Below are 25232 nucleotides of genomic sequence, written 5' to 3' on the forward strand. Positions count from 1 at the left end.
TTACTACATTCAGATGCAGAACAGTAGCATATATACATATACACCCCTCTTGCCCATGAAGCATCATGAGACAGAGCAGTACGTCGCCAGAGCATGCAAAACCTGACTTAGAGATGCTGACCGTGCTATCACCAGAGCTGTAACTGAAGCCCTCATGAGTTATCTGCACACTACACTTTACACTAATGGCCAATCATGGCTCAGAATCCAGAAATCCTGAAGACTTGTCCTGAATCAGACCATAACACCAAGACAATTCTTTCAATCTGAGAACCTAATGACATTCTCAAATTATAACCTGATGTTATTAATCAAAACTCCCAAAAAGTAATTAAAAAAGTAACTCAAAAATCAATTTCTCTGTGAAAGAGGGATCTTTGTAACCTCATTACTCACACTGACACACTACTTCCAAATAGCAGTATATAAGCGTGATAAAAAAGGTCTAGTGATCTTATGCAAGTCTCACAGGCTGGAAACCGAAGGCTAGGAATCTCCATGTACAGGGTGGGGTAAAGGATGATATGGTTTGGTTTGGTTTGACACTTCCCTCCCCCACCTTATCAAGGAATATTTTCTGCCTCCTTTAGTCTAGGTATATGCAACTCTTCTCAAATAACTGCAACAGACTAAAGTTTGAGGTGTCCAAAATGTGAATGGAAGATAACATGTTCCAACTTCTCGCTTAAGTACAGCTCCGTGGAAAGCTTTTAGTTTAAAACACAGATATCCAGAAAATTAAAAGAGAAGACCTGTAAAAAGACAGTTATCTTTGTCTTTTTAATTATTCTATTATCCCCCAAGTATGAAGTTCTTTATACAATCCAGCACCATACTTTATCGATAGCACAGTACTCCTATAGAGGAATCTAAAGTAACTGACCAAAAAAAAATCTTCACAAGTTTTCAGTTGTGGAAAAGCAAAACCAACCATTTTGCCTCAGAGGGAAGACGCAACATGCTGATATCCAAAACAAAACCCCAATAAGTTTGAGGCAATAAAATTACCGTAAGCTGCTACTAACAAAACGGCCAGACTGAAGTACAACACAGCAGTAAGCCTGCACTATACTTAAACTGTAGCAGAACTTGAACACACATTAAGACTTCTCCGTTTCCATCACTCCCGATGAAATAAAGGAAATGAGATGGATAGAGGAATAAAAAGCACAAAGAATTCAGAAGTAAAAAGCAAGCAAAAGCTAAGAACAGGCAGAAACAACAAGGCAAACAAAAGGAATGCTGATTTTCCCATCATATTTGTATTTAAAAGGTTTCCTAGGACGCAAGAAAGCTAATGAGATTAAATCTTGCCCCCAGCCTCCTCCCCATTTAGGCCTGACATTTACAGTTTTAGCTGTTGTTTTGTTTCAAATATGCTCTGTATAGCTTGTAGACCAATTAGAACACCAAAAGCAATTATATCACTCTTCAGAGAATAATGAAAAGCCTGTAAATGAAGTCCAAGAAAAATGTAACAGTAATTCAGAATTATAAAGCATTCATCCATCCTGACGTGTGTGGGCCCCACTGAAGAAATGAATCTACCTACATTCACTTTTGCATATTCAAATCTCTCACAGATGAATAAAAGTTAAACAAAAACTCTCCACATGTGAGTAAATTAATGTTAGACACTCTATATTCATGGTTTTCTTTGAAAAGCATTTGCAGGGACTTGAAGCGAACCTCCAGAAATACACCACAACCAATAAAAATGATTCTGTTCCACTGGCAGGGACAGGCTGCATTTAGTGGCAAGCCTGTTTCTTTTACTCAGTCATCACACACTAGTTACCTAGACAGGAAAGCATGATGTTGGGTTATAGTATCACAGCCATAGGTGGATGAGTCACTCTGTTTCCTAGGCAACGGCTGCCTTGGGTCCTCATCCTCCATGATTTCCGAGATGTCAATATTGCTTTTGCTCAGGCGTTTGCTGCCACCCAGACTGGAGTCCTCTGTTAAAAGGGGATTATCCTACAGAGAATGAACAGAGCAAAAAGAAGATTTAGAAAGGGACCAAAATACAACAGAGCTTATATATAAAGGCTGCATTTATACATTTGACCTCATTTTATCCAAGAAAGGGTGGAAGGGGTTAGACTTTCCTGTTGCTGGAGAAGATATGGAAAGAGATGAAGACTAAATTACCCTGTAAGATGTATAGCCTAAAAGGTGGAAGGAGAATCAGGATTTTTTTTTTTGGGTGGGGGGAAGTGGGGAGGCATAGGGGCGGTGGTGGGAAGAGTAACAAAAAAGGCTTCATCCCTTGTTGACTTCATCATTCTTAAAAAACTATAAATATTATAAAGTAATCAGAAGGGGTCTTACCTGAGTGCACAAAATGCCATTAGAACATTAATAGTCTTGCTCATTATGTTCCATGGATGCAGGACCTGATTTTTAAAGAATGTGAACTTCTGTGGGATGCAAGAGGAGACCAGTGGTACCATATCTTTAAGGTACCCCTTTAAATAGGAAATAGATGTATTTATTGTTCATTTCCTCCAGCACTTCTGCAGCTTACATCAACATCCTCTCTGATTTTTTTTTAATTAAAAAATGGTTCAAGCATATGAACATCAGCAAGACACATTAGGAGAAGAGTTATCTCTTCTAATTGTGTGATTAACAGTTTTCATCCATATCCTACTAACTCTATAATGTAGTACTAGAATTCAAGGGATAGAATCGTAGAATAAAAGAATCATTAAGGTTGGAACAGACCTCCAAGGTTATCAAGTCCAACCGTTCCCCTACCAACACATCCAACCTTGCCTTAAACACCCCCAAGGATGGTGACTCCACTTCCCTGGGCAACCTGTTCCAGTGTCTAACCACTCTTTCTGGGAAGAAATTTCTCCTAATTTCCTATCTGAATTTTTCCCAATTTCCAACCTAATTTCCAACCTGCATGAATAATACCATGCAACTAACATTTGCATCCTAATAACTTGCATAAGATAAGTTTAGGACCAGCACGTTCATAGACAATTATTCCTGTCTATATATCCTACATATGCACATATTCCTGTCTATATATATCATGCATGTAGGATTATATTCCATATTCCATATATTACATGCATATATATATATATATGTACATATATATATATATGCATGTAGGATTTTTTCTGGATTTCATGGTAACATGTAGCAAAATTCATACCATGCCAACTTTCATATGAAAGCTGTATAAGATTTATGACCTTGCTTTGCGCAATAACTGCATCTACGTTGTTAAAACTAAGCCTCACTTCTGGCTTTTTAGTTGCTACTATTACTAAAAGGCAGAGAACTGTTCCACAGGGCCATGTAGCAGGGGAGGGCTCCTGCAATGTGTTGGGAGATAACTGCCCCTGCTGCTTTGTACGCTAAAGTGACAGAAAACCAAAACCAGCAGCCTATGAAAAACATGTGCTTCCTTTGAGTTCAAGCCAGAACCAACTACAGGTCCTCCTTGTTTTTGGTTTCATTTCTGTTTTGTTGTTTTTTGTTTGTTTTAAAACTCTGAAACTGACTCTATATAGCTTAACATGTCCTGCAATTTACAATCCTACACTGAAGCTCTCTTACAACATCAATGCTTTTTTTTACCATCTCTATCTATTCTGCAGAACACCAGGGTCCTTCTAAAGCCAAAATTTCTATGTCCAAACTTTCCTGATAAAGTTTACATAGGAACTTTTTTTATAGATTCTCAGGACTGTTTTTATAGAATTCTCAGGAACATATGTGAACGCCATGTCTTAATCTGTTCATGTGTCATGATTACTTCAAACTGATTCAGTAGTCAAAAGGTTTTTATTTACCTCATAGCCTCCATGATGACTTCTGATCTCTAGCTTGTTCCTAACCAAAAGTGCCATGAAAATATATGTATTTTTATGGTTTTAACTTTAAAACTTGCATGTTACAAATATTCTGCATGCAACCTTTGACCAAAATATCAATTTGGCAGATGTTTTTACTATTAATAAATTTATTAGAATGCTAAGAATATTCAAATACACTACGTGGAGGTGAACCCACATACACAGAGCTGAAAGGGAATTTTTAGAGATTGAACAAAAAGCCCATGAAGTCCTCTGATAAATCCACTGTTTTTAATGGGCAAAGGACTTAAATATCATACCATTAGTGACTTCTGAAAACCATGTAAGTACTGCCAAGTCTCAGAGCTTCATCAAAACCCTGGTGACATTTTAATGCTCTGTTTGTTAAAACCATGTGGCAGATACACCAGCATCTCAGCTCCCATTACTTTTTAAAAAGTCATTGCTGTCAATAGACTAAAAAAATAGGAATACTTGATGTTGCCAGAGCAAAAAAGCAGATGAAAAAATCTCAACGTGATAAAACATTTTGGTGTAGGACTGTTGATTTACTGGTGGATTCAGGGAGAGTGCTGGTTGTTGAAAAGGCATAGCGTTGATAGTAACGTAAAACCAAACACTTGTTTTAGTCACTCTTATTTCTTCACAGTATTCAATAACTAGCTTGTGACACCACAGAACTAGCTGATAAGACTGCTCAATAATGGAAGCTAATGTCTTCAACCCTGAAAGGCAGCAACAATTCACTTTTGTCCTCTAAGCTTCACTAACAGATTCTCTTTGCAGAGAGTGTGTTCTTCTCTTGCATCACAAGATAACCTCAGGTCATATTTTGCAAGGGGCTAAATTTCGATGTCATGGGTTTGAGCATTTAGGATCACCTTCATGACAGTCTTTCTTGCATACCATGAAATAAACTTTGCCAATTCAGCATTCGTATCAGCCAGATCAAAGAGTGTCAAACATTTCTGGAAAACATATTAAACCACTTAAAAATACAGCAGGTAATACAGTAGAAGTCTGATATGATTGATGTAAAGACCATACGCTGCATTTCAAACAATTAAAAGCCTGTTATTCCTTTGACACGAGATCTCTCAATGCCCCCAAATGCCACAATTAAAATCCTATCTGCAGTAAAGTGGCATCAATAATTAGGATCTGAATCAGTCACCCACAGGTGGTTTTTATGTATTATTTATCCATGTGGTCCAAATCATCACCTTTCTCTGTTTGTCCTAATTAAGGGTTGTCTGCTTCAAAATGATGAGTACTCTAGCTGTTGCAGCAAGACAGAAACAGATACAGTGCTCCCAACCAAGTGCAGAGTTTGCTATTGTAAGACTTTGGATTTCCACCTCCAGTGTCTGATGAAGTTCATTTCATCCTTCTATACCTAAAAATCTCTAGGAGTGTTATGATGATGGTGATGATGATGATAACACTGGCTTTCTTTGCTAAACATTTTAACTTTTAAAAATGTAATTTTTATAGGGCAAGAGTTACTAGTTTGGTCTGAGCAGAGTGACATTTGCTCTACTGCTGGTTCTTTTATTGAACATGAAGATACATTTTTAAATACTGCCCCTTACAGGCATGTACAGGTAACAATCGTCATCATCTCAGTAATCACTTACATTTCTGCCTATGCTGTAGAAATCACTACTAATTACATATAAGCCTCACTTGATATGTAGTGTATATTGAAAACTAAAAAACAGAAAACAGACTGCAACACAAAACAATAAATATTCACCTGTGATAGTACTGAATGTACCACTCTAATTCCTTATTTACACTGCTGTGACAAATTATCAGTCCCTCTTTCTCTCCCCAAAAATAGTTTATAGAGCCTGAAACTGTGAATTATTCAGAGAATGTAATGGTCACTGCATCACCAATCATAGCTATTATTATAAACCACTTTAAAATAACCAGAGTTTGAAGGTACTTTATTTACTCTATTTTCAGGGTTCATAACCAGAGCATACAATTAACTGGTTTAGAGTACCTCAGTCTCATCCTTATTTCCAGTTAGTTTCATTTCACAAATGCCTCTGAAATTGGTAAAATATTTCCCTCATATTTCTGTGCTTCAAAGCTTTCCAATGAGATCCATTTCTACCGGCGATACCAAGGAAGGAAAAAAAAAAAAGTAAAAGAGGCATCCTGAATGTGTTTCACAGGAGCAAGCTGGGAACAATGGGCAGGAAGACAAGATAAGGAATGAAAAGAATTATTAGTTCTTCTGAACTTACAGAGTATTAGAGATGAAAATGGGAGGAGAAGAGGGAAAAGCTGGGGAGAGACTTGGGAAGTGAAGCTCTGTGATATCATGGAAGAGAAGGAAGAAGGAAAATTGAAACTATAAGCAAGAGCAGTGAAGTCAAAAGAACCTGTCTTCCTAAAGTCTGATCCTTGCTCTCAGATTGATTAGCAGCTTTTCTACAATCAGTCTCACTGTAGGACTGGGATCCAGGAGGTCAATTTCTCCATTTAGGTTGCTTGCAACACACTATCCTCACTGCTGGCACTGTCAAAGGTTTCCTGCTGAGACTCCAGAGTCAGGTCAGAGAATAACTTTCCTCCTGGAAATGTTTAGAGGATGTGTCTTTGCTGGAGAGTGCTACCATGTTCACATGCTACTCTGTAACACACAGCTCTCTGAATGAACTGAGAAGGCTGGTATAACTGATCCCATTTTTGAGGAGAGAGGTAACTGAAGAGTCACAAGAGGAAACAATTTAGCCAGTGTCACAAAACCACCGAAGAGTGGAGCACAGGCACCTCATCCAGTGTCAACTCCAAAACTCTGCATCACCTCTGCATATCCACTTGAGTCTGAAGTACATAAGATTAGTTGAACTCCAGTTTTCTTTCTGAAGTGGAAAACACAGTAATACTTCCTATATGCCAGTATTATTTAAAAAAATGCTCTTCTCCTACAACAAAATCTTTCCTGGACCACAGAATTAATCATCCCTTCACTCCAAATACAGCACTCATCTAGAGACTCAGTTATGCTCAGTGGTCCATTCACACATCCTCAGGTGACTTAATTCCTCATCAAAAAGGAGGCAGTCTTTCACCAGTCAGTAGAACTTACACATGAGCATATTATAATGTTAGACTACCCCTAGGCACTAGCATAATTGATTCCATAGTGTCTGGGATTCAACTAAAAAAAAAGAAGATTTTGGCAAAAACAGCAGCCTGTGATTACTGAGATGACACATTTACATCTACAGTAAGGGATTAGGTATGCAATAAAAGACACTCTGTAGCCCAACATTAAAGATCTACCAATAAAGCCTTCACTAGTGATTTTTATGCATCATAAAATTGAACCTGCAGACTTTATTTTCAGGTGGCAATTTTTTGATATGAGCAAAATCCTGTGCTATCATTGCAATTTACCAAATCCTTGAATTTTTTCTGGTTTATATGGACCTGAATTTCCAATTGCCCCTCCAGGGAATGAATCTATAGGATTTCAGCTGAGTAGATTTTTTTCTCTTCACCTGGATGCTGCTGATGCTTCCTCTCCTGCTACTGTTCCGACTCTCATCAGCTCTATTAGCATTATAGCAGATGGCATCAAAACCCAAAATTCCTCCAATGCAGTCACCAACAAGACACACCTGAGGAAATAAAAATATACTTTGTGGGATGTAGCAAGTGTTTTACAAGAAACAAAAACCATCACTGCACTGCATAGGAGTTCCTGTCTTAATTTACACCCTTGTTCTTGTTTTTTTACAGTGTAGTTCCTATTGCAGCTGAAAACGTGTAGTCACCTTCTTTCACTTCCTCTCATCTTTCATCTTTCACTTCCTCTTATCTGAGGAACTGATCTACAGACATATGCCCTATGCCAAGAATATCTGTCCCAGAGACCGTTCTGACCAGGAAGGAGTTCTTCCAAATGGGCCAGAATTCCTTCACCTACTTAAAGCCTGATTCCAGCTTAAAAAGTCCAGATCACTGGAGAACCATCTTACAGATTTTAAGCTACCTAACAGTTCCTGTAGTCAGATAGGGTAGGAGATTTCAACCAATTAAAAACGGATTGGTATTGTCCCTGTATTGGTATTGTCCCTGTCAGGACAAGGGAACAGAACTTTTAAATGAGGTATTAAAATGAGAGACTCACTCTTGTGAGTCTTGTGAGTCTTGAGCTTCACATATAATATCAACATACAAACTACCTTCAAAATATGGGCCTGGGAATTAAAATAAATGAGATATTAAAATTGGGAATTCAGTAGTTGAAGAAATTTTAAGGAACACTAGAATCTACCTCACAAGCTGATTGTGCTTAACAGCCCCCATCCCATAGGAGACAATTCTTTCACCCTGTCCCTCTGCCTCTTTCTCGTGAGGTGTAACTGCTCTAATACCTCTCTCCTTGTTAACAAATTGCTCTCTTCCACCAGTTCCAGGAACCTATTCTGTATATTTCTCAAACTGAAGAAAACACCTGGTCTGTTGTTCCCAACTCCAACCAGTTTAACAGAAGATATTACTTCTCCTTACAGACCTCAACTTGCTTGTAGCCTTAAATCGTCTTGGCTACAACACCAAACTACACGATTGGGATACCAGAATGTTGTGCATGATACCTTCAAAGTGAACTGTATTAGGAAAAGAGAGTACTTCAAGATGCAGGTAGGAAAAAAAAACTCAAGCCCCTCTCAGTGCATCTCCACATACCAGGCTCTCTTAATTGAGAGTTAAAAGTTAAAAACACATTTCTCAGAGTTAAAAAAAAAATATATATCAAAATACATGAAGGTAACATCTATCCTAAGATAACTCTAATTCTAAAGTCATATACAATTAACCAAAATGCTGATTTAATATCTGATATTCAGATTCCTATTAACATTCAATGAAGTCAACAACGAACTGAAAATCACATGGAGACTGGTAAAAACCAACATGTTTTGTTGGACATTAATGATATCTCCATGAATTTACATTCCATTTCTAATCCTCACTACTATTGGCATTAAGGTAATGGAGATAACGTCTTCCAGATGCTGCATAAAGCCCAATGGGCAGTCTTTGATCTGATGAACTTTCAATATAAATGGACAAAAGAGACCAAAATATGAGAGAAAAGAGACACACAGGGTGGAGTTGGGTTATATGGCATCTATTTTAGAAATACATGATTTATTCAGAGGTTAAACTGAGATTTCTATCTAAGGAACAAAGCAAAGAACTGCAGACAGCACGGAGAAGTCACTTTTCCATTCTAACAATACTGGTATTTGTTGATGGTAAAAACTCTGTGGAGCATACAGGGGTCATGACTTTTGCACGTATGATACTAATTCAGAGTTTGCAACAAAAAACAAGGAGATTTCTTTGTTTCTTTGTCAAAGAAAAAAAATTCTACTGATAATTCTTTTCACAATTATTTCTGTAACTTGTATAATTCCTCTTTTCATAATCTCACATTTTATAATGTGAAGATATCACTGAATCTCTATCACTGAAGATAGGCTGTTTCCATGTTTCAAGCAAGAATAGCTTACTGTGGACAGTAAAACTGGCTTCAAACCAAATTTTAGTCTAAAAATACTGGTATGCCATAGCATAATCTCATTATTGCTATGGAAAACAATCCGTTTGTGTATAAGACACATGCTTTCCTTCAAAGATTATGCTATATTCTGATTTTTTTTTTCCTTTGTTCTGCAGTCTGGAAGTCATTGTACTTCAAGGAAGTGAATGTTTGCAGCTATGTATAGGGCCCCATCACAAAAAAAAATATCAGTAATTTACACAGGGTAGCAGTACCATTTTTATTCTACGTGAAGCAGGAAAGTACTCTTTTTTCTAGTCTAGAGATGGAGAAGTAGGAACAATAACTGTGACATATGTCAGCTGGAAGAAGTCTGCAGGTGACTTCACTGGGGAGTGGGTCAGACCGAAAAAAATAAATGACCATCCCAGAGTTACACAGGAAATCTGCAACACTGTCAGCAACTGGATATTTATCTTCTGGGTTTCTTTACTGTCAACTGCTTTACTACTACTGTGATGGAGGCAAAAAAGAAATAGTAACTGTTAAATTTCCTTTTGCTCTTAGTCAGAGATGTGCTGATGTCCCAGCTCTTCCAACAGCTATAGCAAGTGTGTGATGATGAACTTGGTAACATAGATTAGCACTTGTCTTGAGCTGGCAGGCTTGCTCACCGCTTAGCATAATAAACTCTTACTGCACAACTAAGGCTCCTAAACATTACCAGAGCTCACAGCAATAATTAACAAGAGATTAGGTGTCAAAATGGTTGTGGGAGAAGGTATAATATCTTCTACCAACTGAGTAAGGCCAGGTAAAATACTGCATAGGATTCCAGAAGGGTCTTTCTCATGCTGGGCACTATTCCAAGCTAATGTTCATATACATCACATTTACAGTATTGTTCCCACACTGATTAACTCAAAACCATCAACACAGATCAGAAGTGGTTTAACAAGAAACAGTCTTACTTTAAAGGAATTTTACTTTGATGTAAGAGAAGAATAGTCCTACCTGTCCATTAAAACCAACCCCATCTGTAGATTTGAGAAATTCATTGTAAACTTGGTTTGCTCTAGTGATCACCATGGCAACTGCATCCTGGTACTGAGGGGACGAAACAGCCAGCAAGGGCAAGGCAGCCAGTGGGATGTGGTCTTCACTGCTGCTGAGACAGCTTTCATCATAGCTGTAGGGATTTAGGCTAAAGAAGAACATGCTATCATCAGGAAAAATGCAAAAGGCATCACACAGCATTAGTTAATGAACAGTTACTTATTAACAGAAATGGGCTTTGCTATTGCAGTTGACAATGAAAGTACAGGAAGGATCATTTTCTCACAACACTCAACAGCTTAACAATCACGGAGTTACTGCTTTACAAAACTGAGACAATGCTAGAAGGCATTCCTGTAATTAAGCACACATGGTGCAATTTTTCTGCCTTATTTTTACATGTAAAAGTAGACATAATTTAGATGAGTGAAGAGATTATTATTGCCTTTCAGCTTCCCCCCCATACACTAACTCACTACATTAAAAAATGGGGTCAAATAATCACAATGAAGTATTGTTTCACAGAACGTGTGTGACAGGCACATTGTTCAAAAGTGTATAAAAACTTTTTTTCCAATGTTCCACCCATTCAAACAGCTGGAACAAAGTTGCCTATGTTCTGAAATGTTATGTAATTGTTTGCAGAGTAACATTTTGCAAAAAGGTGGAAACTTGATAGAAAATGCAAGCTTAAATTTGTCAGAATGCCAGTTTTATTTTAGTTTGGATGTGTACCCTGCAAGTTTTTCATTAAACCTGTCAGTCATGTCTCAACTGATTTTTATTGATGAGTGAAGTCAAAGGTGCAAGGCACGTTACTGTGTGCCAGATTCTCTTCCAGTAAGCTGACTGTCCAGTCAGAAGCATTTTCAACAATTCAGCTCATCCAAAGTTCATCCAAAGCCACAGGCAAGCAAATTCAATATACTTCAACATTATTTTGCAGTCATTATCTTTAGGAACTTTGTGGGCTATCACAATATTGAAAATTGAGCTCCCTGAACTGGAATTAAAGTCTGTGTCTCTGCTAAAACCTGCATCCTCAGGGCTATCACCAGGGTAACAGAAGAAGAAAAGATGACTTGCAATGCTCAAGTATGAAGGTCAGTCTGTATTCATATCCTCAGCTTCACAGAACATTTCCATACTTGACTATTGCTGAAGCACTCCAGTGATTTGGTAATTTTCAAGCAGAGCAGGAGCAACAGAAAGGAGGAACAAGGAAGAAACTTTTCCTGAATGTAGAAAGCATGTGGCTAAATACAGGTAAAGATGAAACACAGGTCCCTCATAATTTCCTTAGGTCAGCCTCTGGCCACGGCAGAGGTGAAAGGAGAAAGCAGAGGGGAAAATCACCTATGGGGGAACACTTGTTTGGATAACTATCAAACCTTGACCTTGCCCCACTTGTGAATAATGAAAGGATAAAACACTACACAGCCAACCAAGAGGCAAAGTATGTTTCACCTCAATCAGGTAAGGCTTTTCTCTCCCACTTCTTGCAGTACTGCTAAACACAAACAGTGGGAACTAGATAACATTTTGCAGTTGTGAGCAAAGTACTGTCAGTAATTTAGGTGCATAACCATATTTCTTGGCACAGTTCTTTAAGAATTTAAGAAATGGAAGAAAATCTCAATAAAATACTACCTCTATATATATGAGACAAAAACAACATAGTGCTCCACTGCGGTCATTAACTTTCCTGTCTGGTTCTTGTTTAAACACGACGTTTGGTCTGCAAGGAGGTAAAGGAAAGTGATTCCTTGGTGTAGTAACAACAAACGTATTTCAAGACCTAATTCTGCCACAGACTTCTTACCTTCAGCAAGTGTCTAGCTCCTCTGTGCCTAGATTTCATAGACATTATCTCATTGCCTTAGCTCACAGGGTTAAAACTAGCTAAATTCTTAAATACAGTAGCAACGTCATCCACAAGCATTAAAAATGGAATTTCAGTCAGGGAGTTGACACCAACTCCAGAATTAGGCACCATTAATTCTTAATTGAAAAATGCATCTTGTGCAATTTGATAGATTATTAAAAGAGATGAAATTTTAACACCTAGAAAATTACCTTGTCTTGTACACATTTGTTGCTGTACAATGAAGTCACTTATTTACATTTGGATTTTTCCAGGCTGAGCATTTGCATTAATTCCTCTTAAGACCATCCCTGTCTTACATAATGCCCTTTAGCAAAAACCTGGTACTGCTCTGGAAATAGATTTTGCCAGATTTCAAGACACTCACTAGGTTTAAGGCATGTTGGACCAAAGAGTGTAAACAGTTCAGAGGCAATGTCTCTTTCCCTAAAAGACCTTCCCTGTCCTTTACATTATTTTATTGTGTAATCAGATTCTGACAATGCTTTCTTTATGCTTTGCTATGCAAAGAAAGAGATGGGCCTTCCAGTTTATGACTCATCTCTAATCATAGAAGACTAATAACAGAAGAATAAGACAGTCCACAAAAATGCTCAAGCACGTGCTTAACTCTGTACTTCCATTTAAATGTCTATGAGACCTAAAATGCCTACTCAAAACTATTGAGATGTACATAGTCAGTCATGCTTAGTCAGGTACATAAGGTTTTATTCAAACCAAGAAGTAAACAGAAGCCATTGTAGTCAACAACTAGACACAACTTACAGTGACCCATGCCTGTTAAGACTGACTTTTGCCCCTTCGCCTCCTACAATGTAAGCTTTTTTCTTAAAATAAATAAATAAAGAAATTGCAATTGTTACCCAGTTTGGCTAACACTGTAATTTAGAAGGTTCAGTCTGAGATGGGAATCAATGTATGCTCATCAAATCAATCTATTAAAAGCCTAACTTTTGATCTAATCAGTGACGTCTGTTTCCCTGAAAAGGGAAGAGATGGCTCACAAGCCATCTAGTTGGAACAAGAATGGAACTTAGTTTTAAACCTTATCTGTCCTTAGCAGCAAAGGTGGAAATGTGTCACAGGACATCACTCATACAATATAGATTCACATAGGTTGCATAAGCAGTGTCTTTCTGATTTACAAGAGATACAGGAAACTGAAAGTGATGGGAGCAGATGGAAGCAGACCAGATTAAACAATCTAAAACATTACCGGTTGGAGTGAATTTTCCCTGAAAGATCCCTTTCCTTTAACCCCCTATTTGCAAGACAGGGAGGAGAACTGCCTGTGTGTGTTCAGATGAAAGGTCCCAGTGGGATTAGTCTGAACCCGGATACTCAGCACATAGACACACTGTAATTCAAAACCTGTGCCAAGGCAAACAGAGGGTTGCTCTACCTTGGCATGCACTATGCTTGCACATTCACAGAATTCAGGATACATTCAAACCAAACACGAAATCTTGCGCTGCTGCTTAATCTGGCTCACACCCGATGAATATTTCAGTAATTAAAAACACACCTCCTCACCCACAGTTTGCTAAGTGGGATGTTAACCACAAATTTATGTTCCACAACTGCTTCCTTCAGTTCTAACTGTGAAAGCTGCTGGCATGAAGCAGAATTGTGAGAGCCAATAATCATCTCTCCTTTTGTCAGCAGTAAATGGATGCATTACAAGTGGTTTAAGGCAAGAACATACCTTGGCAGTACTAATTGTATTTCAGTGCTGGGAATGATTCAGCTGGACACTCAAAAATCTAGCTTGGCTATTTTCAGTTTGACTGAGTATCGAGGGCTGCAACAAGAAGGAATCAAAAAAACAAAGAGAAAGAAGGGGGGAGCTCTGTTCATTTGGGTTGTCACCAGCACTTCCACTATACCAGCTCTTCTTCCAGTTAGTTGAGCCCTGCAGGCACTGCCTTATGGGGATACCTAAGAGACACTACTGATCCCTGTGTTAATAAATGGCTCATTTGCAGATGGATCCTTCAAACACCTCTTGATGTTGCAACTCCTCTTCTACTATTAGTTCTCTTTCCTTACAGCGCAGCAACTGGGACACACATACTGCTTTCCCAGTTGTTCTGGTGTATTCCCCCTTGATGTGAACAGTCAGGCACACCTTCCAGCAGTCTGGTCTACACATTGCCCCCTTTTCTTCCTATATGCTGTCTTAGCTTTGAGTCCAGCTGGTATTTCAGAACTTCAACCTATACTCTAACCCCTCCTTTCCAACCATCATCTGGACAGCAAGCATCACTGTTCCCATTTCTTAAGGTCCAAAATGTGTTTGTAGAAAACTCATGTCCTCTCCTCTTCTGCAGCGTTTTCTGCTCTACAAGTTCAAATGTAACTTTAGGTGCTATACTGCAAGAAAGGCTATAAAAGTGACTGTCACTTAGGGGAAACCCTGGACAAAACCAACAGAAGTTTCCCTCTGTTTAGAAAAGAAGAAATCAGCCAAGTCTGAGTCTCCTCTGCCATCAGTATAGAGTTCAGTAGTTACTGTTGATTTACACTTGTAGAAGAGTTGAATAAGGCCTAGGAGTACGTTTTTTCCTCCTTTCTCTGTCGTGCTGAAAAGATTAGTACACTTCTGTTTAAAATATTTATCTCAAGGAAAATATCACTAAGGCAAGAGGTGTTACCTGAAAAGGTCCTGTCATTTATTGAGCGAATTTCAGGACTGAAAAAGTAACTGAGGAAGAACAGGCACCAAAGTGGATGTATCCACTGAAAAATTCCATTTGTTATTTTAAGTTCACTTCACTTGGACCATTGGGATAAATAACAACAGAGAAAAGGAGCTGCTATATGTCATTTTTGAAGCCTCACAGCATTGTCAAAAAGAGTGCATATCTGAAATTTTTACAGCCATACATATAACAATTGTTAAAATTAATAGTTTTTCACCGCACCAATATCTTTTGCACAAGCATGCACACAGGAACTTCAAAACATATAATTATTAATGTATGTTATAAGCATCCTCAGCTGGCCTACTTGAAAAAGCATGCTCAGAGTAGAGGTATGTGAATTGCTCAAAGCCTACAGGATAGCCCAGAAAATATCACTGTCTTAAAACTGATTTATTGTTTAGGAAGTGCTGTGGTTTAACCTGTCAGACAGCTAAGTACCACAAAGCTGTTCGCTCACCGCCCTCCCCAAGTGGGATGGTGGAGAGAATCAGAAAAAAGGTAAAACTCATGGGTTGAGAGGACAGTTTACTAGGATGGAAAATGAAGGAACCCCCCCCCTCCAAAAAAAATTATGATGATGATAAAAGAATACACAAAACAAGTGATGCACAGTGCAACTGCTTACCACCCACCAACCAATTCCCGTTTCCAAGAAATGGCCACCACCCCAGCCAACCCCCCCAGTTTTCCTGTTCAGCGTGAGGCCACATGGTGTGGGACATCCCTTTGGCCAGCTGGGGTCAGCTGTCCTGACTGTGTCCCCTCCCCACCCCTTGTGTACCCCCAGCCTCCTCGCTGGCAGGGCAGCAGGAGAAGCTGAGAAGTCCTTGGCTGTGCAAGCACTGCTCAGCAACAACTGAAACATCAGTGTGTTAACAGCATTATTCTCATTCTAAATCCAAAGCACAGCACCATACCAGCGAGTATGAAGAAAATATAGTCTACCCCAGCCAAAAACAGGACAGATCCCCCTTACTATGCATGCAACCAAATCCTAGTGGCATTTTGAACTGAAGCCTTCATTAGCCAAAGGCACTGTTTCTTAGAGATGCGTCCTCTGTAGCTCATTCAAGACTGCTTTATGCTGCATTCTTATAGGTTAATGGCAATAAATTAATACCCCACTGCAAAACACTACAGGATTTCAAAGAGTAGTAGCTGCTATTGGGAATAAACAGATACTACTTTTTTTTTCTCTTGTTAAAGGGTAAAAATCATGTTCATATGTAAATTCTCTCACCAAGAGGTGTTAAATCGCTAATATTCTAGATAGTTCTTCCTGTTCTCAGTCTCCAGTGCAAAGCATAATTTTGTTAAATTAGTCTAAGTTTCTCAGCAAGACTTCACAATCTCCACTTAATTCCTAAACCAATGTTACCAATATGCCATTTTTGTTTATAAATCTAAAAACATTAAAACTATCAGAAGGGTCTTCTATAACATCCTGTCTCTGCAATGGTCAAATATTGAACAGACAAATCAGATACAGAAGTGTCAGCTGGTATATTTGCTGGCAGTTCTAGCTATGCTTCACATTTTAAAAAAAGATAAATGCTGACTACTCATTTTTTAATCAGATTTTAAAGGATGGATGAAGGAAAAGTTAACAATTATCATAGTTTTCTTCTTCTACCTATTTGTTCTGGATTTATTTACTTTTCTTCTGGATGCATGCGGATGATAGCCTGTAGTCCACGAGTTTGTTTTTTTTTCTGTTTGTTTTTGTTTGTTTGTTTTTAAACTAACACATCCATGTAGAGAAGTATGAAAGATCATACTAAGTCATTCAGTGAGCAAAAGTTTAAAAAGGATTCATGGCATTTCATTATGAAAAGTACACGTCATAGAAAGCCTTTCAAAACCAAACTGCAAAGCCTAACATTTGAAAATGAAATAAGCTTACTTGGAAACAAGAGAGAAGGCTGCTGAACAGATTGCAGGGCAGGGAACAAGTCTGATTAAGATGTGTCCCAAAGCAGAAGGGAAATGGGCTTGGGTGACTTTTTCAAACACAGAACTGAAGGTGTTGATGTCTGCCAGCTTGCTGCTTTGGTCCTCTCCTCCAGTGTCTAAGATGTTCCCCCCATGTAGGATCAGAATTAGCACATGAGTTTTGCATTTCTCGTGTTTAACTCCTTCCTGTGAGAAAAAAGAAATAAGAAAGGAGGAAGCCTTTTTATGGACAGTGTCAGTATATTTGGTGTTAATCACAGAATCACAGAATAGTTTGGCTTGGAAAGGACCTTAAAGATCATCTAATTCCAACCCCCCTGCCATGGGTAGGGACACCTTCCACTAGACCAGGATGCTCAAAGACCCATCCAACCTGGCACTGAACACCTCCAGGGATGGGGCATCCACAGCTTCCCTGGACAGCCTGTTCCAGTGCCTCACCACCCTCTGAGCAACAAACTTCTTTCTAATGTCTAAATGTTAATGTTCAGAAGCAATTAGAATTGATTCCTTTTCCCACCCCACTGTGATCTTTGTATTATCTGCTGGGTGGGGGTGGGGAGGATGGGATGGGACACAACACATTTAATTTAAGTATGTCTGAACCAGGTAGAGAACACTATGCTCTGCCAGAAAACCCTTACAGGTCAGGTGTAGACCAACAAAGACTATAGCTTTGTGCACATCAAAAGCTATTGGAAATATGTCCAGACTGGAGATGTCCAACATTCACAGGCAGCCTAAGAAAATATCTAATGTGAAATGGGCTGCTGCATTTACTGGAAACATTTTAACTCTAATCATCACAGGTTCTTTAAAGAAAAACAAATGAACACATTTGCCAATGTTTTCATTTCTGCCCATGAAAGCATCTAGCAGAAGCAACTGATAAGACTTTTGAGACTGGAAGCCTTCTGGGACTGGCAACTTATTAAAATGAAAAAAAAAAGGGGGCGGGTTAACATACAAGACATTTACTGAGAGAGTAAAAAATGTACTGTTGCTGACAGTGAGTATGTGAATTGTCATGCAAAACACAGACAATAATCTTCCATGGAAGGTGAGGTCATGTGCTCTGTAGAAAAAAAACATTATCTATCTACTTGAGACTGGAAAAACATTTCGCATGTTTCACAGTTACACATCTTTTTTCTTCTTTAAACCTTGAGAGTCATATTCATTCAAAGAAGGACCTAATACATGAAAAGATTAGGAACTTTTCTGGTTTTAAATCTTGACAGCTATTTTCTTTCTTGTACTTGCTTGAGGATTGTTAACTGCTACCTTGGGTGATCTACTGAGAAAGAAGTTCAAATAAAATAATCAAATATTATATTGTGAAATAAGCTCCACTTATTTTCAGTAACATCTTTTAAATTAATTTATATAAGCTTAGTCTCTACTATGACCCCAGTCTTACAAAATGATCATGATCTAATAGATAGGTTGTACCCTCATGTGCTATATTCAGATGATTTCTCTTTTTTTTTTTTCTTTATCAGTCTATCTAAACTGCAAGATGTTTAAGGCAAAGACTGGCTTGATTTGTGCGCTTACACAGCACCTTTTAAAAATGGGCTTCTGAACACAGACCAACTCAGACAGTTATACTCTCAGGTCTCAGGACTGCAACTCCCATCACAGTATTATGTTTTTGTGAAGAAACCAGCCAATATTAGCATACCTCTTGCAAGAGAGGAAAAACTTTGCAGGATGAGGTCATATCTTTTATTAAATTAACTATGGCAACTTGCAAATAGGCAATGTTCTAGGCACCTCCTTCAGCTCTGCTACCAAAACCACAATCTTCAACAGTAAATATAAAATGAGAAGAACTGCTCAGAGTTTAACAAAAACCACACACAAAATTAATCAAACAAACAAAGCATTAACCAGAAAAACTGACAAGTAAATAAATGCACACAGATAAATTTCAGCCTGTAGCTTAGCAGTAGAGGTGCAGGGGTGGAAAAGATGTTGGCACGAATGAGAAAAAAATATGTAATTCAGCACCTGTAGAATGGTGACAGACAAATGGTTGAAAAAGAGAGAATTCTAAATTGTTCCACAAAGCCATTATCTCTGTTCAGCCCATGATTTTTAGTCTCCAGTAGAATTACTCATTTTAAGTCCCATGTTCGTCCTCTGCAGGCATTTTGCTGATCTGCATGTATCTTTCAGTATTGGATATGCTGGTAAGTAAAAAGAGAGTTTTTGAGGTTCCACTTTTTCTGGCTCTAATTTACAATTTCCCTCTCCATATATTCCCAATCCATTTATTCAGAAGAGGAGTTTAATTCCCCTTAAAAGCTTAAAGTAGCTCTTTCCACAGCCAATGCCAGCTTGTAAACAAGTGGCACTGTTGACAGGTTGGTGTAACTGAAAGCTTCAAAACAGAGGTAAAAATTCAAGCAGGTCAATATTGCTCAAGTAACTGTCAAAAAAGTCTTTCAGCACAGTTGTATTTAACAGGTAGCTTTCACAGAAGGAGTCAAAAGGAATAAAATAAATTTGCCTGTAATCAGCAGTTCAGTCATGACTAAGACAAGGAGCTCAAAGGCTGAACTGAAAGGACACCTGATGTCAAAGACTGTCAGCATTTTCAGGGGACATTTGGCCTGGGATTCTTGAAATACGGAAATGTAGACATTTCTGTTTCCTGTCCTGTGTTGGGATAGAGGACCTTAATCAGTCAACTGGAAGGAGCACAACTTCTTTAGATTCTTTGCTTCTTCTAAAGAAGTAATTTTGTTACTGTCAATTTCCTGACCGCTGCCAAATCTGCTTCTCAAAACCTGTATTTGACCTGAAGCACTAAGTAGACAACTTTTGAGAGAAATGGGTCATATTTCCACCTAAGTGAATTATGTAGTATGTGAAAATCTCATTCTGATTTTCGGTTATTGCATGTGCACTTACCGAAAAATAAAAAAGAAAGACTAAGCCATCAAAGAGGCTTACAATTCCATAATACAATAAGAGAGTATTTCCACATATCTGATCCTTGGAAATCAGCACAATCTGTTTTGGGAAACAATCTCACCTCATTGTCCTCATGTATTTCAATACTGCCTTGTGCAGGTAACCTTTGTTTTCTTAAAGAGGCTCTATATAATTCACCTGAAAGGAAAAAAGACATAATTGATTGCATAAATACTTGGATTCCTCACCTTTTATAGACATAGAATCATAGAAACATTAAGGTTGGAAAAGACCTCCAAGATCATTTAGTCCAGCCATCCCCCTTCCACCAGTATGACCCACTAAACCATGTCCCTAAGCACCACATCCAACCCTTCCTTAAACACCTCCACAGTGACTCCACCACCTCCCTGGGTGACCCGTTCCAATGCCTAATCACTCTTTCTGAAAAGAAATGTCTTCTAGTTTCAAACCTGAACATCCCCTGGCACAACTTGAGGCCATTCCCTCTTGTGCTGTCACTAGTTACATGTGAGAAGAGGCCGACCCCCAGCTCCCCACACCTGCCTTTCAGGTAGTTGTAGAGAGCAATGAGGTCTCCCCTTAGCCTCCTCTTCTCCAGACTATGCAACCCCAGTGCCCTCAGCCACTCCTCAAAAGACTTGTGTTGCAGACTCTTCACCAGCTTCATAGCCCTTCTCTGGACATGCTCCAGGGCTTCAATGTCTTTCCTGTAGTGAGGGGCCCAAAACTGGACACAGTACTCAAGGTGCAGCCTCACCAGAGCAGAGTACAGAGTACAAGGGGACAGTCACCTCCCTGGTCCCGCTGGCTACACTATTTCTGATATAAGCCAGGATGCTGTTAGCCTTCTTGGCCACCTGGGCACACTGCTGGCTCATGTTCAGGTGAGCATCAATCAGCACCCCCAGATCCTTTTCCTCTGCACGACTTTCGAGCCACTCTCCCCCAAGCCTGTAGCGCTGCAGGGGGTTGCTGTGACCACATTGCAGGACCCGGCACTTAGACATGTTGAACCTCAGCCCATTGGCCTCTGCCCATCGATCCAACCTGCCCAGTCTGCAGAGCCTTCCTACCCTCAAGCAGACTGACGCTTCCCCCCCAACTTGTTGTCGCCTGCAAACTTACTGAGGGTGCACTCAATTCCCTCATCCAAATCATCAGCAAAGATATTGAAGAGGGTGTGCCCCAATACCAACAGCTGGGGAACACCACTTGAGACTGGTTGCCAGCTGGATTTCATTCTATTCACCACCACTCTCTTGGCCTGGCCTTCCAGTCAGTTTTTAAGCCAGCAAAGGGTGTACCTGTCCAAGCCATGGGCTGCCAGCTTCTCCAGGAGAATACTGTGGGAGACCACGTCAAAGGCTTTGCTGAAGTCTAGGTAGACTATGTCAACAGCCTTTCCCTCATCCACCAGGTGGGTTACCTGGCCATAACAGGAGATGAGGTTGGTCAGGCAAGACTTGCCTTTCATGAACCTATGCTGGCTGGATCTGATCCCCAGGTTGTCTTGCACATGCTGTGTGACTGCCCTCAAGATGATTTGTTCCATAACCTTCTGCGGCACTGAGGTCAGGCTGACAGGCCTGTAGTTCCCTGGATCTTCTTTACGACCTTTCTTATAGATGGGTGTCACATTAGCAAGTCTCCAGTCATCTGGGACCTCTCTGGTTGACCATGACAGCTGATAGATGATGGAAAGCAGCTCGGCAATCACATCTGCCAGCTCCCTCAGCACCCTCGGGTAGATAAGGGTATAGAGTTATATAGTTTCAAAACAGAAAGATCTGTTCACAGGAAATCCTGTGGATAAACTGAACAATAAACAGTTTTTTTTGCAGTCCTACGTATTAAATACTCCTCTATTCTTACAGCAACATTTATAACAAGATTCGGGTCCTTATGCAGAGATGTACAGTACCAGCACAGATGTTGTTCATCATCTGTGCCTTTCTGGAACAGTAGTGGAAGAGGACTGGAACAGCAGTAGAAGAGGTCATCTCTGCAAGAACCAAATGTTAGGTATCATAGATACTCTGGGATATTTTAAATGGCACCAATCACCTATATGTTGACAAGTGAATTGAGCCTTTAAAATTCTCTGAAGACCTTCGTCATCCAGCTCTTCCATAAATCTCTGTGATTAGCTGGGAAACTCCCAGAAGTAACTGCAGTGCTACATTACCAGGATGCATGACAGGAGTAACAGAAATTTACAGCAAGAGATTTTCACACAGAAAAAAACTTGTAACCTGAACAAACAGGAAGAAACACTGCAGATAAACACAGTGCTTTCCTAATACCTTTTATCACAACAGGATCGTATGTTCATCATCTGTTATAAAGACAACAATGAAAGTCCACATTGACTTTGGAGCAGAATTTAGAGTGTTTTTGGCTTCAATGAGAGCAGATTCAGTACCTTCAATACAGTCAATTATATACTCAGACCACTCTAGACAAACACCATATTTTTTACAACATCTCGTCAGAGGCATTAGGTGCACACTCTTGGTCCTCAAACAGCAGGTCCGCAATATCTGCTAGTTCAACTGTATTAACATACTTAACAAACTACTATATACTAATATTAATTACTAACAAATTACTATATACTAATGTTAATTACGGTATTAACATTAACAAATGTGATTAAAAAACCTCAACACATTTAACTAAACAGACCCAAAGATATAGTTGTGAATATGTATATTATAAGAATTCAGAATACATAATTCTGGATAAATAAATAAATAAATCTGAATAAACAGGCAGACTGGCTGGATAGGCTGCTCTACTGGCTATTCTCATGTCCAAACATGAAAACAAGAAAGTGAATAGCAGTAGTTGGCACGGATTTACAAAGGGGAAATCAAGCCTAACCAACCTGATAGCTTTCTGTGATAAGACTATTGGCTTAGTGAATGGAGGGAGACAAGTGGATGTTGTTTACCTCAGCTTTATCAGGGCTTTCAACATTGTCGCAAACAAAGTGAGGAAATACAGGCTAGATAAGTGGACAGTGAGATGAACTGACAGCTGGCTGAACTGCCAGGCTTAAGGCATTGTGATCAGCAGCACAAGTCCAGCTGAAGGCCAGTGTCCATTGGTGCACCCCAGGGGTCACTACTACATACAGTCCTGTCTAGCATCTTTATTAATGACCTAGATGATGGGACAGACTACACACTCAACAAGCCTGCAGACAACACAAAACTAGGCAGAGTGGCTAAGACATCATGTGGTTGTGCTGCCATTCAGAGGGATCTCACCAGGCTGAAGAAACAGGTCAACACGAATATGATGAAGTGTAACCAAATGAAATGCAAAGTCCTGCAATTGGGGAACAATAACCCAGACTGACAGTGTGGAAAACACCTTTGCAGAAAAGGACCCGAGGATCCTGGTGGACAACAAGTTGACTAGGACCCAGCAACGTGACGCTCACAGTGGACCAGTGCTTAGTAGTGACTTTTTATGTAAGACAAGAAACTGATAACCTATACAAATAAAACTGAGAGACAGGCTTTTAACACCTAATCTAATTGAGTTTATTGTTCAGCCTACTGTCAATCTATTAACTATCCAATATTGGCCCGAGAACAACAAACTAGTTTGTTTCGAAATACAGAATATATTGAGATGCTTTATCTGTTAAATGTGCTTCCATTCATTAGTTTTCCTACTCATTGCATGACACTTGTTTCTTTACCTTATGGGCCATTGTTCTCCAAAATATTCATGTATAAGATACAGAATATCAAAAGCTACAAATAAGTCAATATTTATTAAAATGTGCCCAAATGGCAAATTTGTGATGATTTACTGCTGAGTCCAGCATCTCAGCATCTGCCTCAACATAACCACTGTCATGTAATGAAACAAGAGAAACTGCCATGAAGTTTTTTATGAGAACTATGGCACGTTAAATCTACAGTAATCTTTTGTTTAAAAGAAAACAATTATGAACTAAAAGTGCCAGGTTGTCTTTACATAACACCCTTCATTCCTATACCTCAGTGGAATTTACAAAATAAATTTACACAGACTTCTGCATTACAATTAAGAACGAATTCTATAGCAGATTTTGCCATTATCATTCCTTGTAGCCATGAGAAAATCATTCAAACAGTGACTAAGTTTCTCTACATTTAAAAGGAAGGTGATTATTCTTGCCTCTTTGGCAGGCAAGGATTTAAAGGATTAGTCATTTAATATTTGTGTGAAACAAACAAAAATAAATAGCACACACACACACAAACACCACTAACAAACAGCAACAACATAAATCCACAAACCTGGAAATTCCAAACAAACATAATTGCTTTCTGGAAGTCTCTACACTTTAAATCTGCTTCTAATTAAAAGTGGTGTTTCCAAAAGCCTGTCCGGAAGACCCACTTTACTCTGAGGTTCTTCATAGGAAAAATATGAGTTTTCTAGCACCTAAGCTCAAAGCAGAACCAGTACCACACAAACATTACTTTTAAAATGTCATCAGTCATGAAAAATAGTTATTCGGGGCCATGGGGCACCACCTTATAGGGAACCATAATATTTATCTTCAACAGAGTACTGAAACAGGAAACCCAGGATTCATCATGTGCACACAAACACTTTCTGTTATCTTTACAGTGCAACACATTAGACAAGATACTTCCTGGGATTACTTGTGCCCTGTTCCTTTGAAAATCTTGTTCTAATAATAGGTCTTTAGAAAGCAGAGTGGGTGGGTTGCTTTTTCCTTTATGCATCAAATGCCAGACTGAAGGATAATTCCTTGCTCCACACACATAAAAATCTTATAGATAACTGGACAGTAGATTCCAGGCACTGTTTTAATCGCAGTTCCTATTCTATAGGTAAAGTAGACTGCTATCAGAATATTGGTCTTCTTTCCAAACTGTTTTCTCACTTTGACTGGGAAATATCTTTCAAACATTTGAAAACCCAAATCTGTAAACGGCTGCAGAGCCATCCTACACAGCTCTAGTTCATATTACTGAGCAGAATAAATTCTTCATGCTATTGAGTGAACTTGACCTAATATCACTGCATTGGCTTCCTGCAGGCTTCAGGAAAGAATGAAAGTCTTAGTCTTTTCCAGATGCTTCCTCAACCTAGCCAGCATGCCAGATCACAATCAATTATTCTGCTAAGATGCAATGACCTCCCTCTTAAAGGTCAAATATCTCACCTGTGCAGATGAGAGCATCTTTCTGGGAGCCTGAGAGTCTGAAATTGTGGAATTAATTCACCTATCACAGAACTTAACACCTCCCACTCCCACTGCAAAACATTCTGTCTGTCAG

General features: G+C 39.1%; 1 protein-coding gene across 10 annotated transcripts in view; it reads right to left on the reverse strand.

Annotated features, from left to right (window-relative positions):
* Window positions 1–25232, reverse strand: part of PITPNM3 (PITPNM family member 3) — a 91222-nt gene that overhangs the window by 28280 nt on the left and 37710 nt on the right. For all 10 annotated transcript variants that reach the window (XR_014574127.1, XM_083805841.1, XM_083805839.1 and 7 more), the window contains 5 exons: window positions 20018–20094; window positions 16925–17160; window positions 10390–10579; window positions 7364–7483; window positions 1799–1980 (listed from right to left, as the gene is read on the reverse strand). Coding sequence is in view for 9 of the 10 variants with exons in the window: in XM_083805841.1 (XP_083661967.1) it covers window positions 1799–1980; window positions 7364–7483; window positions 10390–10579; window positions 16925–17160; window positions 20018–20094 (805 nt within the window). In the remaining variant the exon portion in view is untranslated. The remainder of the gene's footprint in view (window positions 1–1798; window positions 1981–7363; window positions 7484–10389; window positions 10580–16924; window positions 17161–20017; window positions 20095–25232) is intronic.

This window comes from Anser anser, assembly GCF_964211835.1.
Source record: "Anser anser genome assembly, chromosome: 20".
Lineage (NCBI taxonomy): Eukaryota > Metazoa > Chordata > Aves > Anseriformes > Anatidae > Anser > Anser anser.